The sequence below is a fragment of the Erpetoichthys calabaricus genome, chromosome 1 (assembly GCF_900747795.2).
Source record: "Erpetoichthys calabaricus chromosome 1, fErpCal1.3, whole genome shotgun sequence".
Lineage (NCBI taxonomy): Eukaryota > Metazoa > Chordata > Cladistia > Polypteriformes > Polypteridae > Erpetoichthys > Erpetoichthys calabaricus.
The window spans coordinates 117,310,511-117,326,068 of record NC_041394.2 but is presented as its reverse complement, the minus strand read 5'-3'; the positions used below and the strand labels follow the sequence as shown (position 1 = coordinate 117,326,068).

The 15,558-nt window shown below is 36.4% G+C and overlaps 2 protein-coding genes across 2 annotated transcripts in view; one reads left to right on the top strand and one right to left on the bottom strand.

Annotated features, from left to right (window-relative positions):
• Positions 1-15,558, top strand: part of LOC114644348 (cystine/glutamate transporter-like) — a 621,881-nt gene that overhangs the window by 166,110 nt on the left and 440,213 nt on the right.
• Positions 1-15,558, bottom strand: part of LOC114646930 (cystine/glutamate transporter-like) — a 53,944-nt gene that overhangs the window by 4,824 nt on the left and 33,562 nt on the right. The window contains exons 7-10 of the mRNA XM_051929696.1: positions 15,079-15,202; positions 2,671-2,774; positions 1,120-1,216; positions 709-858 (exon numbers count right to left, since the gene is read on the bottom strand). Of these exons, the coding sequence (XP_051785656.1) occupies positions 709-858; positions 1,120-1,216; positions 2,671-2,774; positions 15,079-15,202 (475 nt within the window). The remainder of the gene's footprint in view (positions 1-708; positions 859-1,119; positions 1,217-2,670; positions 2,775-15,078; positions 15,203-15,558) is intronic.

Genomic DNA, 15,558 nt, shown 5'->3' with positions numbered 1-15,558 from the left:
CACACATTGAACTATTTACTGCTTTAATAGGAATTTGCTTCTGTGACCCTGACTAGAAAATGAATGAATAGAACATAAATATGAAAAACACGGTTGGGTTAGTGTGCATGAATGGGCCCTTTCCACTTGCCAAGGTATCACGTTTTGTACTGAACACTTCTACAGGTTTAATTTTGTGAGTTTTCAGCTACTCAGCAAAAAATGTTTTTTTCCTTTTTAAAATAAATAATTTTTTGAGGAGCATATTTTGGCCCCATGATGAAGACACATTTACAAAGGAAACTTCACATTGAAGATTTGTAATATTGGTTTTATTATATAATAATACAAAATGTAAAATTATAAAAATGTGTTAAAATTGTTATACTTATTTAATTGTTTTGCTTAAGGATAAAAAACTTCATGTTATAAACATAAACAATAATGTATTTCTCGCCTATTTAAATAATAATTTTATAACCGCAAGAGTTCAGTCAGAGTAATTGCCAGGTTATTGTGTTATGTCTCAGCATTAATAGATGAAAATCAACTAGAACGCAAATGGTGAAAATGACATTTCTAGCTATAATCAAAGAAATGTACATTGCCTTAACCTGACCACAGGGAAAAAAATAGTATTTAACATTAAATGTATTCCTACTCTGCTTGTAAAGATATTTTATAGGCAGAGGAAACAAAACTGTATTAAGAGAATAATAAAACAAGTACCTTAAAAGGCCGTGGAAGATCTGGGTGTTGGTATCGATGGACTATGAGGCCCAAAGTAGTCAGGCCCGTAAACATCCATCGAGAAAAGCTATAAAAATTTATCAGTCCAAAGATCTCACCAGCCAAGATCATGAAGACCATCAAAGGATACTGTGAGGAAGGGAGTAAGACTAAAATGAATATAATAGCAATTTTTATGAGGTCTTTAGGAAAAAATTAGCACTTGACCTAGAACTAAAATTAGTTTTGCAGCCACAAAGGAAAATATTAACTAAATAAAGCAAGTTTACTTTCAATAAGTATCTGCTCTAGCTGATTATACTGTATATTACATTTACTGTAATTAGAGAGAAGATGAAACCTTTGTTCAGTGGTAACAGCCATCAACATTATAAGTAAGTAATTGGTTACCATCAGAAGCACTGCTGGCAGAGGAGTGTGCCTTCGAATGTGAATCATAGAAAAGAGAACAGGCCACTGTCCTTCTCTGGATCCAGAGAACAGCATCCTGCATAAATTATATCAAATAAGAACTTGAGTAAAACTTACAGGAAAAAGGCATTATGAATTTTGAACAAAATTCATGTGGGGTGGCTAAAATAAATCAGAAACATGAACAATAGGGATAAAAATAATAAATTAAAATGGTCTTAAAATTCATGAGACATTGCTACTACATGTTGAAAAAGCAAAATAAAAAAGTAGTGGTGGAGTCCCATCATCTTGAAATACTTCATAGATAGATAGATAGATAGATAGATAGATAGATAGATAGATAGATAGATAGATAGATAGATAGATAGATAGATAGATAGATAGAACTCTATTTGTCCCCAGGTACATCGCATATAATTTGACATTGCTTTTTCACAGTCATCAATGAGCTCCTGAGACTCAAGTAAATGGGAATTTAATATACCTTTCCTCTGTTGTCAACTGCCCTTAGCCTTTTTTACCTCAAATAAATGTATCTTACATGACACTGTTTATTCCGAGTCTTTCAGATCTATGAATATATTGTAAGAGAGCAAAAGTTTGAGGATCATAAACATCAAAAGTTTATACTTATAAATTTACAATATATTTGTATGCACTGCATATGTTGCATACCATTTTCTACTTTATTTGAAATTATATGTAGGAATATAAGTCTGTGCACTATATTTAGAAAAAAACAACTTAAATAAATTCTGATCACTGAACTAGAAAAACACAAATGTTAATAGAAGAACAGCTACCTCAGGAAGATGACTTTAAGGAAGGTGCTGAATATATTTTGACCAAAAGAGTTTAATGGTGACAGATTATTTCATTACACATATAGCAATTAGGTGACTACTATTGGGAAGAATTATGATGGAGAGAAGGCATCTCTTCTGTAAAAAACAGAAAGAGGGACTCCTCTCCACAAGTTGAGTTTTAATTGTCTTCTCTAAACAAGCATTTAAAAACCAGAGGATAGAAACTTCACCTTCAAGGTGCTATATTGAGTCACAGCACTTATTTACAGATAACGTCTTGCTTAAACAAGATGTGTGTCTGCTAAATATTTTTCTTAAAAAGACTAAATCAGTTTCACTTCAATTTTTCTCTTAAACCTTCATCACATTACGGACCTCTAAGGGCAAATTTGTCAAACTCTGCACTCATCTTCAGTATAAAATCAATTTATCTTTTTCATAACCCTGTTAATACTATTCAGAGTAATAGAAATAATATCTCTTCACTTGAAAATTTTGGAATTTTTTTACCTCTTTGAACCTTAGTTATATAGAAATATTTTGGAAATACTCCTTTGCATACTCAGATCTTCTTTTAAAGCAAAGTTATTCTTAGTTCTTAGCTGTTCTTTATTAGCAGTGTCATTTCATAAAAGCTACCTTAGATTTAAACATCAAACTGGCATCTTTAAATTACATTCCTTCACTCCTAGTAAAAATGGTTTGAAAACTAATATTTTACCTGGGAGTAGAAAAACAGGCTCCGATCAGAGATCCAAAACAGGACACAGCAACAAAGACTGGAATGACAGAGGAGAACCCTTGGAGTGCTCTGTCAGCAAAGGTCTGAAAAAGATTATACAAGGAAAAAGCTAAAACAATGGAAATACTATGGTGCAACTGTTCCATATATCCAGAGTCCTGAGTTCAAAACCAGCCTGGTCACTGTCGGTGTGAGGTTTACATGTTCTACTGATGTTAGAGTGGGTTCTTCTGATGGTACTCTGTTCTCCCTCAGACATCTCAGTGAGATCAATTTTAGATTAATTGTCATAAATTGAGCCAGTTTGGAGCCTTTGAAAGCCTGATATAATAAGGGATGATTTCTGTCTTGAAATCAGTGTTGCCAGGATAAGTAGAAACCCCAATGTGACATTGAACTGAACAGGAAATGTGTGGATAATATGGTTGATGGATGGTTTTAATTATAAAAAAGATGCATATTTGAATATGGCAGTATTAATAGCCACTAGATCCCAATGTCAGTTGTGAGAGAGCAGATCATTCAGTTTAATGTACTCACTTGTTAACCTCATAGCTAACAGTTGCAATGCCCTCATCCTGTCATCCTTCAAAACAGGCCAGTCACCCTAATTTATGACTGCCTACCTCTGTCTTCTCTTTCTTTCATTGTCTGATGTGATTTCTTCATTAGGGACAGCATGGCACAGCTTTGAAATGCACAGAATCTATAACAAATCTAAGTAACAACGTGCCATCTGCATCCTTTAAAAGAGGTTAATTTACTTACACAAACAAATAATACTCTAGAAATTAATATTTTAATAAATGAGGAAACCAGGATTTGACACAAGGCAACTTCCCTAAAATGAAGACATCCTTTGGAATGAAGAAATGCTATTGTGTTTCGAGCTATTTGTGCACAATGCAAATTAATACAATACCTTCTGATCTAATCTACACCATTTTCTGATTTTTTTAAACTCTTCTGTAATGTAAAACGTATTTCTCATAATATACCCTTGGAGAATGATTGGATAAAAATTAATATGAAACCTGAAAATTAAATAAAAGTTGGAAATACTCTCTTGTAGAAACACTGAACTGAAGTGTGCATTGTTTCTGATTTATAATGAATCACCAGTGCAAATGACTTGTCAAGAATAGAAACTTGCCCTTAGTCATAAAGAAAGCTGAACTTCTGACAAAATCATCAGACTACTTATGACCTCAACCTCTATTCCTTCTACCATAATAAGATGGCATCTTTTATCCAAAATGAACAAATTTTTAAATGCCATGAGAAAAACATGGTTTGAATTTGATATCATTGGTGAAATGAAAAGCTAACAAGTTGGAAGAATTGTAATAGAAGGGTTTACAGTGATCCCTCCTCGATCAGGGGGTTGCGTTCCAGAATCCCCCACGAAAGGTGAAAATCTGCGAAGTAGAAACCATATGTTTATATGGTTATTTTTATATTGTCATGCTTGGGTCACAGATTTACACAGAAACACAGGAGGTTGTAGAGAGACAGGAACGTTATTCAAACACTGCAAACAAACATTTGTCTCTTTTTCAAAAGTTTAAACTGTGCTCCAAGACAAGACAGAGATGACAGTTCTGTCTCACAATTAAAAGAATGCAAACATATCTTCCTCTTCAAAGAGTGTGCGTCAGGAGTAGAGAATGTCAGAGAGCGAGAGAGAGAGAGAGAGAGAAAAGCACAATCAAAAACCGATAGGTGCTGTTCGAGCTTTTAAGCATGCGAAGCATTGTGCGGGAAGCATGCCACTTGACAAAGCAGCTGCAAGGAAGCCCAGCAAGGAAGGGAGCAATGTGAAGGTAGTCTTTCAGCATTTTTTATACGAGCGTCCGTATCCTCTATGGGTGCCAACAACCCCCCTGCTCACACCCCCTCCGTCAGGAGCAGAGAATGTCAGAGCAAGAGAGAGAGAGAGAGAGAAAAGCAAACAATCAAAAATCAATAGGTGCTGTTTGAGCTTTTAAGTATGTAAAGCACCGTGCGGGAAACATATCGCGCAACAAAGCAACCACAAGTAAGCCCAGCAAGGAAGGGAGCAATGTGAAGGTAGTCTTTCAGCGTTTTTTGAGGAGCGGCCGTATCCACTAGGGGTGCAAACAGCCCCCGTGCTCACAATATATTTGAGGAGTTTTATTTAATACATAATACGTGCTGATATACTGTAGTATACTGATAGTATACTATAGTAATAGTATACTGATTGGGTAGCTTCTCAGCCATCCGCCAATAGCGTCCCTTGTATGAAATCAACTGGGCAAACCAACTGAGGAAGCATGTACCAGAAATTAAAAGACCCATTATCCACTGAAACCCACGAACCGGCGAAAAATCCGCAATATATATTTAAATATGCTTACATATAAAATCCGCGATAGAGTGAAGCCGTGAAAGTCGAAGCGCGATATAGTGAGGGATTACTGTACAATGAAAACTGTAAAAATGTTAGAGCACATTTAACACTAGAATTACCAGAGCCTACGAGAAAACTTGTAAATCCGGCCCACCTTAAATCCGTTCGCACCTCTCTGTCAGCATTTTTTGTCCTGTAAATGTGCCGATTAAGACAAGCAGCAAGTAGCCTGCTATTCCATCCCCCCACCATCGCAGAACGTGCACTAAGTTTTCCCAGCTCATGCTTTGGTTGATTATCTGGGAGTGAAGTGCTGGAGTTTTAGAGTGGAAATAATAGATCATTATTTGGAACACATGCATTTCATGTGCGTTCCGTTTCTACAGTAATCTGTGTAAACACATTGTTAAAACAGAAACTTTTTCATATTTTAGTAATAAATGTTACAAAATGTTGGCATAAACTATAGAATGTGTGAAGCCTGAAGTCCAAAGATCAAATAAACACTTTCACAAAAGGTTCAAGAACAATAAAACAGCTTCCGTGGCGTAGTGGTAAGATTTGCTGACTTATAATCAAGAGTCCCGGTTCGATCTCGACTGCCTTCTATATTTGCCATTTTCAGTAGTGAGCTGCTGTTATTGTTAATATTATACAGTACACACATACATTTGGTTTGTGTCTGTAACAGCCGCTGTACATTTATAGAACTTATAAAAGTTACCGTTTTTTTTATTCACTTTTATTCTCTCAGTCACGACCACGATGCATACTACCGCCCCAGCACCCCCCCCCCCCCATCCAAGCTCAGGGATTTGACACTGTTACATTTTATCTAAAACTGGGAATAACTGTAGATGTGAGTGGTGTTTTGAGGCAATGGAACTGGACATTCTCTGATCTGGATGGATAAAAGACATAGGTATATATGATATTTGGAATAACTCTTTTTAAGAACTGTATTGTAGATTTCGGAAAACATTGTGGCACAGATGCAACATTAGTCATATTATTCATATTCATTCGCATAACATCTTGCGGTAGTAATCACTGACCGCGTGTTTCGCGTGTTTTTTTTTCCCCCGATCTTGCCAGTCTTCACATGTTGCTGTATGGTGCTGATTCTTTTGTACTCCAGTACATGCAGAGGAAAGAATAGTACAAAGAGATCAGTTCAGTGCTACATGCAATCATCAGATTCAAATGTTAACAGTTCACACACACGCAAGAACTGTCCTTCCTACATTTACGACATGTGTACCTGTTGCAATGTGCAGACTTCTCTCTATGCTGTGGTTTCTATTACACACCTGAATGGAAGAGACAATATATGTGACATTTTGAAGAAATCATTTTATGACCTGAATAGTACCAATCAGAAAACATCATCGCACTAATGCAATATTATTTGAAAACGAACAGCGTCAGATTGGGTGTGAATTTATACTGCCGCTGTTACTTAGAGTCAAATCAGGAGGGGCGGGGTTGGGTGGGAGGGTAGAGCGTGATCGTGATTGAGAGAATAAAACTGAAAAAAGCTAACTTTTACAAGTATCATAAATTTATACCCAATGTCCCATATATTTGTCCCTTTCTTTTTTTCTCCATACTGCAAGAACCGTCCTTCCTACATTTATGACGTGTGTACCTGTTGCAATGCGCACACTTCTCTCTATGTTGTGGTTTCTATTACATTGAAAGGGCACTTGACACTGACTCCGTTTACTTTCCTGGGGAAGTGGCTGTCTTGGAACAGAAGCTTGTCGATGTTGCATCCTCCCTTTCTTTTTCCATCACCTTTTCTTATAAGATGCGACAACGAAGTTAACTCTGCAAGGTGAGCCATGAACACTCTTCTTTTCTCAGTGGCCCCCGTGCATGCCTTACGCAGAACGGAGAAAAACAAGAAAGACAAATATATGGGACATTGGGTATAAATTTATGGTACTTGTAAAAGTTAGCTTTTTTCAGTTTTATTCTCTCAATCACGATTACGCTCTAACACCAGCCCCCCACTTCTCCTGATCTGACTCCACGTAACAGCACCAGCATAAATTCACACCTGATCTGATGCTGTTCATTTTCAAATAATATTGCATTAGTGCGATGATGTTTTCTGATTGGTATTATTGTCTCTTTCTTTCAGGTGTGTAATAGAAACCACAGCACAGAGAGAAGTCTGCGCATTGCAACAGGTACACATGTCGTAAATGTAGGAAGGATGGTTTTTGCATGTGTGTGAACTGTTCAGAGGTGGGTAGAGTAGCCAAAAATTGTACTCAAGTAAGAGTAGCGCTACTTCAAAATAATATTACTCAAGTAGAAGTAAAAAAGTAGTCATCCAAAAAATGACTCAAGTAAGAGTAATAAAGTATTTGTTGAAAAGACTACTCAAGTACTGAGTAACTGTTTGATCATAATAAATTATTTATTTTTTAGAAATGTTATAATAAGACAGACAAAAATATAAAATAATGTGCAAATTCTGTTATTTCCAAATAATAAAATAAAAAAATGAGTAAAAATAAATAACATCTTTACAAAATAAAGATGCAAAAATAACACAAAGTTCCAAATCTCAGTTTTTCACAACAAATCATTTGAAGCCAATACCTACAGTAGGTAACATGTATGTTTGAACAGTGCAAACTACTTACAGTGACAAGATATACTGACTGTACACTGACAGTATAATACTGCATATTCACTTGCCCTCCAAATAGCAGAGCTGATAGAAAATAACATTAGAACAAGGCAGCTTGCACACGTACTAGAAGTCTCACTTTACCTTGACTAGCCAGTCGCGGATAGTTGGCACAGTTACTGTATAATAGATGTAGGATGCTTTTTTTAAAAAAAAAAATAAAAAATTGAGACCTCAATTAACATGAACAAGTGTCCTTATAACTGTTCTTATTTTTAAGTTCTGTAAGACATACACTGTCAGACAGATCACTGAATAATGCACAGACAGAGAAGTTACTAGATAGATGAACTGGGAAGGCACTGTATAATAGAAGATATAAAACTGTCAGGAGAAAAAAAACAGCTAGAGAGATGGATGGATAGCTAGATAGCTAGATAAATAGATGTGAAAGGCACTATATGACAGGTGCTGCAGAAAGGCAAGCAAGCAGTGAGAATACATTCACATGTGAAAGGCACTAGATAAACAGATAGATAGGGAAGGCACTTATATAATAGGCAAACAGAGAAGGCACTAGACAGATGCATAACAGTATTAGCTATATAATAGTCTCGTTTTATATATAATGTATATGTATTTTACAACTCTGAGAATTATGTCAAAAAGAAATACATTAAATCATATATCAATCGACACACACTGCACGCAGGCAAGCAGGTAGTGGGAGTGGAGATAGATGTGAAAGACGCTAGATAGATTGTATACAACAGGCAAAAACAGCGACCATTTGATAACAGTATTAGCTATAATCAATGAAAGCATTAATTAATCAACAGAAATAACCGCAATCAACATTTTAAACTTAACAATTTACTGAAGAAAAAAAAAGAAAAACGCCCCAGCACGTCTGTGAAGGCAGATGCTGCAGGCAGGCAGAGTGGCAAAAAGCGCAGAACAGCGCCCCCCGAAACGGAAGTGGTAGAAAATAGATCACATCGGTAGTGGTTTACTACTACCATAGAAAATGAATGGGAAACAGTTTAAGGAGTTTTAGCTAAAGAATACGTGGCGGCCACCTTCCGCTGTGCATGTTTGGAATACAGCGTACATAATGGAAAAAAAGTAATGATTCGAGTGTTGCCCAATGTAGCAGAGTAAGAGTAGCGTTTCTTCTTCACAAGTGTACCCAAGTAAAAGTAAAAAGTATGGTGCAGTAAAACTACTCTTAGAAGTACAATTTTTTTTAAAAGTTACTCAAGTAAATGTAACTCGTTACTACCCACCTCTGGAACTGTTAACATTTCAATCTGATGATTGCATATAGCGCTGAACTGATCTCTCTGTACTATTCTTTCCTCTGCATGTCCTGGAGTACAAAAGAAACAGCACCATACAGCAACATGTGGGGACAGGCAAGATCGTGGGGAAAAAAAAAACACGCGGTCAGTGATTACTACCGCAAGATGTTATGCGAATGAATATGAATAATATGAAAAATGTTGCATCCATGCCACAATGATTTCCGAAATGTATGATACAGGTCATAAAATGAGTTATTCCAAATATTATATACACCTATGTCTTTTATCCATCCAGATCAGAGAATGTCCAGTTCCATTGCCTCAAAACACCACTCACATCTACAGTTATTCTCAGTTTCAGATAAAAAGTAACAGCGTCAGATCCCTGAGAGTTGGCGGTAGTATGCATCGTGGTCATGACTGAGAGAATAAAAGTGAAAAAAAAGTAACTTTTATAAGTCCTATAAATGTACAGCGGCTGTTACAGACACAAACCAAATGTATGTGTGTACTGTATAATATTAACAATAAGAGCAGCTCACTACTGAGAACGGCAAATATAGAAGGCAGTCAGGATCGAACCGGGGACTCTTGATTACCAGTCAGCAAATCTTACCGCTACGCCACAGAAGCTGTTGTTTTGTCCTTGAACCTTTTGTGAAAGTGTTCATTTGATCTTTGGACTTCAGGCTTCACACATTCTATAGTTTATGCCAACATTCTGTAACATTTATTACTAAAATATGAAAAAGTTTCTGTTTTAACAATGTGTTTACACAGATTACTGTAGAAATGGAACACACATAAAATGCATGTGTTCCAAATAACGATCAATTATTTCCACTCTAAAACTCCAGAAATTTCACTCCCAGATAATCAACCAAGGCATGAGCTGGGAGAACTTAGTGCACGTTCTGTGATGGTGGGGGGATGGAATAGCAGGCTGCTTGCTGCTTGTCTTAATCGGCACATTTACAGGACAAAAAATGCTGACAGAGAGGTGCGAACGGATTTAAGGTGGGCCGGATTTACAAGTTTTCTCGTAGGCTCTGGTAATTCTAGCGTTAAAACAAAAAGATATTTATACATTTGTTTGATTGTGCTTTAAAAATTATGTCAAATAGAAGTAAAAAAAAACATTTATAAGAATTTTGCACTGAAAGTTGCACTGCTATTGTCAATGAAAAATGCACTTAGGGAAAAAACATTTAATTTAATCTGATGTAATAAGACGTAAGGGAGACAAATTCTCTGCTTGGTCCAGCTCTAAAGCTTTCAGTTTCAATGTGCTCTGCATAAATCCCGGCTTATGTGAGAAGGAGCAGGAGAAGGAAAAGGAGAAGAAAAAGAAGGAGACGGAGGGTGTCCAGGCACATTCCTGAAAAGGGTCTGTGGCATTCAGAGTACTGATTGCTAACATACTACATGCTACTATTGTATTATGGTCTGGCCAGGACTCCTCCTGTAGCCCCTCCCTTACTCTTGCCTCTACCATTTTGTCTTTTTTAGTAATGACCTTACCAGTTTTGGTCTGATTTTTGTATTATTATGTGTATTTAACTCATTTTTTGACCTCTTAAATGACACTAAGTAACCTTGCTCTGATTACTTTCCAGGTTTAGTGATGCTGATAATTTATCAAAGGTAATTAAAAATAGCAGTAGTTCAGATAATAATAAGGAAGCAATACCTAAGGGGCATAACTCAAGCATTGAAGGTCATATTTCTGTGTTGTTCCTTACATTCTTTCCTGCATTTTTGTCTAAGTGGCTGAAAATTCTGTTGTCTCTGTTTTCAGAAATATAGTTCTAGTATTTGAAGAAATTAAGTGTCAGAGTTTTTTATGAATGCATTGATAATTTCTGTTCAATAAGAACACACTGTTTTTGGCCAGGAACCAAAGTACAAACATGAGAAGCGAAATAATGATTTTCAAAGTTTCAAAATGATTGGGAAAATCAAATAAAAAAACATGTGAGAGTTTCCGAAACCTGTCTGTTTTTCTTACCTAAACCAAGCACACAGTGTAGTGTTTGGATCCAAAGTGCTGACATCACGAACAATATAAAGGTTCATGTGCCTAAACATGATGACAATAAAATTCAACAACTGCTAAATTAACAGTTTACACTCAATCTTATTGAGGACCAAAAATAACATTGTATATACCTAATGTAGGTGGAATCAGTGATGGATTTAAAGGCCATGCAGTTCTATTCATAGAATTCATTAGGGCTTATTATCTTATCAGAAATTAGAACTGATTTTAACAGGCTTGGAAAAAGGACACCTTATACTTATGTTACTTTAGATTTTAAATTTAATACACAATTCACATTAATCTTGTCCAGTGGTTCTCAAACATAGCTCTGTGGACCCCTTGTGGTTTCAGGTTCCAAACAAGTTCTGTATTTTTTAACTGGACTCCTAGCCTAATTAAACAGCAGTTATTTATAAATTTTATGTTTTGGGTGAATATAAAAATAATTAGCCTAAATCTGGTCATATTTTTATTAGAATGTATCAAGCATTTATGTATGTTACATGTTAATCATTTAGTGTTATTGAAAAAATGGTCAGAATCACAGACCAAATTTACTATTTATATCAGTAAAATGAAGGCAGTAAACACATAAATTCTATCACCATTACAATATTACATCTAGATTGAACTATATCAATTAAAGACCAGTATTTGGGTAAGATGCTTACATTGGATTAATAGGCATTACTTTGAATTAAATATAAAATACTGATAAGCAGTAGGGATCATAAGCATTCTGTGATTTAGGCAGCAGTCGAAGATCAGTGCCTTGATGAACCAATCAACTGCTACCGAAATTGACTCCAGTGAAATGGAATATGACCTCTCTGATGGGGAAGGAACCCAACCTAGTGTGGGTGGTAGAGTGGTACCGTCTAAACATAATTTGTCTCACCTCAATGCATAGCATGAGTTCTGGAAGCAAATTCCTTGAGAGCAGCTAGAGTTTATACCACTCTGGAATTGTCTAGAGTGAGAGGCTTCAGGATGGTGTGGGCTTACTTATAGCACCCCAGCTTAGCACATGTAATTGGAAATTACCATGGTGAGCAAGAGGATCCCCTCCTGGTCACTTCAGGAGAACAGCACTGGCTAGAGACCTTGGGAGAAGTGCTGGACGGTGCTTCCACTGGGGACTCTATTGGTGTACTGGGGGAATTTAACACTCACGTGAGTAACAACAGTGAAACCTGGAAGGGTATGATTGGGAGAAATAGCCTATCCAATCTGAACCCGAGTATAGGTCATTAGATCTATGACAGTATGTCTTGGACACTGGGGTGAAGAGAGGGGGTGAGCTACCAACAGCTCATCAGCTGTTTCTGAGTTCGATCAGATGGTGGTTGAAGATGCAGGACAGACAAGGCAGACCCAAACTTAGAGAAGGTGCGCTGGGAATGTTTGGCAGATGCCCCCATTCGAAAGATCTTCAGCTCTCACCTCTGGACAAATTTTTATTGTATTCTAAGGGAGGCAGGTGGGAACATTGAACCAAAATGGGCCATGTTCTGTGGTTCCATTGCTGGGGCAGCTGTGCAGAGCAGCAGACATAAGATCATTGGTGCCTGTCGTGATAATCCTTGAATCTAGTAGTGAACAACAGTGGTAAAGGGAGTCTGGTAAACACTTTCGCAATGTTATAATGAAACAAGTGTGCTTTTATTTAAGAATAAAACTGAATAACAAAAAATTAAAGTGACAATAAGATACCAAGAAGACATGATTCACCAGTGTTTGTGTGTCTGCATATATCCCTTCAGCACTATCATTTACAAGTAGAAAAAATTTACACCTGGTGTTAGACTCAAATCAAATGTATGTTTTTATTATATAATAGTAATAATAGCAGATAACTACTCAAAACGGGAAGAACCCAGGCTCAAACCCACAACCTTTTGCTTATGATGCAGCAGCTCTTACATCTGCACCACCCAGGCAGACAGTCAACCTTCTGTCAACTGATATGTGGTCTTGAGTTTTTACTCATTGACAGCAACATGTAAATTGAATGATATCTTTTTCTTTGGTTATATTCTTGAATAAAAGCTCACTTGTTTTGTAATACCTTTTTTGAAAGTGTTTATTTGATATATGGACTAAAGTCTTCACACATTATACACTTCATGTCAGCATTTTGTCATTATTACTATAACATGAAAAACGTTTCTGTTTTAATTATGTGTTGGATATTTCTTGCCTCGCATTTCCTGTCATCCTACTTTTACTCAGATCATTGTAGACACCGAACACACATGAAATGTATCTATTCTAAATATCGAAATATTATTTACACTATACAATTCACACCCAGATAAACGGACTTGAGCTCTGAGAATTTTGCAACTGACTTCAACTGAGTTGGTGAGGGATGGGAAAGCAGGCTGCTTGCTGCTTGTGCTGATCTACACATTTGCAAAACAAAGACACTAAGGAAGAGGTGCGAAGGAATATAAGGTGGCCCGACATTACAACTTTTTTCATAGGCTTCAGGGATTCCAATGTTAAATTTGAAAAAACTGGAAAAACAGGTGTTCTAAAACTTTTGACCGGTAGTGTATCATTCAAAAGATACTGCTGTGATTGAGCAATATCCAAAATAGCAAAATGGTGTGAGTCTTCAATAAACACCGATATAACATGCCAGGGTCCTCCCTAGCCTGCTTAGATAAAGTTTCACCTAAGACAGGCTCAACTTTCTAATTCCACATGCAGGCTTCAGGCCAGTCCAGGGGCCCAAAAATAAATTACTAAAATAACTTTAAATCTCCCAAAATGTATTAAAATGCATCTCAAGTGAAAGGGAAAAAAACACTTGTCCACAAAGCATCTTTCTAAAATAAGAATTTATTTTTATAAAGAGAAGAAGAAGAGCAAAAACAGCAGAAAGAGTTAAATAAGGCAAAAGGATTTGCCTAAAAGGCCATCCAAGGCAAACAAATCCAGATAACAAGAAAAAAAATCCAAGAACACAAAACAATAATTTGAGATTCAGAAAAATCAATTTTCACAGAAAATGAAGCACACTACAAGCGGCAATGGACCACAGAAGGACCTACTCTGAATTTTTGGAAGATAAAGGCAGAAGGTGGTCCTTCAGTGGTGACATCAGGGCTGTCTCTTGAGGTTCCACTCACAAAACAAAAGGAGCACAAAAGAACATAGTGCAATACATACACAAAATAATTAATAAATAGGAAAATATCATCAACAAACAAAGAAGTACAATATCATAAAAAATTAAGATAAACAAATAAAGCACAAAAAAGGAAAAACAAACAGGGAACAAACTTTGACTACAGCATAACACATATTTTATTAGACTGAAAAGAGCATTTTGAAACATTCTGAAAAAATCAATTATTTTTGCAAATCTGTTTTGTTAGAAGCAGTTGAAAAATTGTCTCCCTGGAATACACCTCATCACTCACATATGACCATAGTTCATCCACTTTTGACATTCCCACGTTTCTTGGCCATAAAGTAATGGCAGGGCAGTAGAAGCATTAGCTTTATCAGCAACATTGGTGGAGCAATGCAAACTCAAGATCAGTGCTGATTCTAGACCACAAAGTATTGGTCTACAACTACAGTTAATTAAATATATGTACTTAGTTTTTATTTATTTTAATTTAACTTCATTCAAATGTTTAACCTATGGGGAGGATTTCTGTAGTCATGCAGTAAAGTTATTCTATAAATGTATCCATCCATCAGTTCACTGGCTCTGTCTCATTCAATTTCTGGGCTGGGGATACTAAAGTTCATTCTGCCAGCGCTGTTTGGAAAACAGCAACTAACACTGGCCAAGGGGTCAGTCCTCCACGGAACACTCTTACGAGCACATCCACACTTAGTTGTACCAAGCTGGTTTCAAATGACCATAATCTTAAATGAGAGAGGACTACTATTCCTGCCTAATGAGGTTGTGATGTAGCAGTGTTAATCACTGTCTCACCAGGCAGACCTTTAAAGTCATTTTAATATTTATCTGTTCATATTTATTAAAAGCAAATTCACAAACCACAGCCACAGCATTGGATTCCAGAACCTCTTGAGATGTCATCACCGTGTAATAAGAAATGTTCGTCAGAAGATAAAAAATGATCACTGTTATCATGGATAATATGATCGACAGAGGGATGTTTCTAAAGAAAACAAAAAATAAAAACAAAAATTTGCCTTATATTAATCCAGTCACAATGAATACTTATTGCAAAGGGTGTAAAGGAGTTAGAAAGTTGTCTAAAACCCAGATCATATGTATAAAAAATTTAAAGGAACACTTCACCCAAAAATTACATTTTGTTTAAATTTTTCTTACCCCATGTGCTTTATAGTGAAATCTCATTTTTCATTCAAAAAGAAGGCAGAAAGGTTTATACTACAGTGACCAGATGTCCCGGTTTACCCGGGACAGTCCCTATTTTTGGATCACCCGTCCCGGCGTCCCCGAAAGATCAGGAAATGTCCCGGCCTGTGGCGTTTTCCGACAAAATGCGTA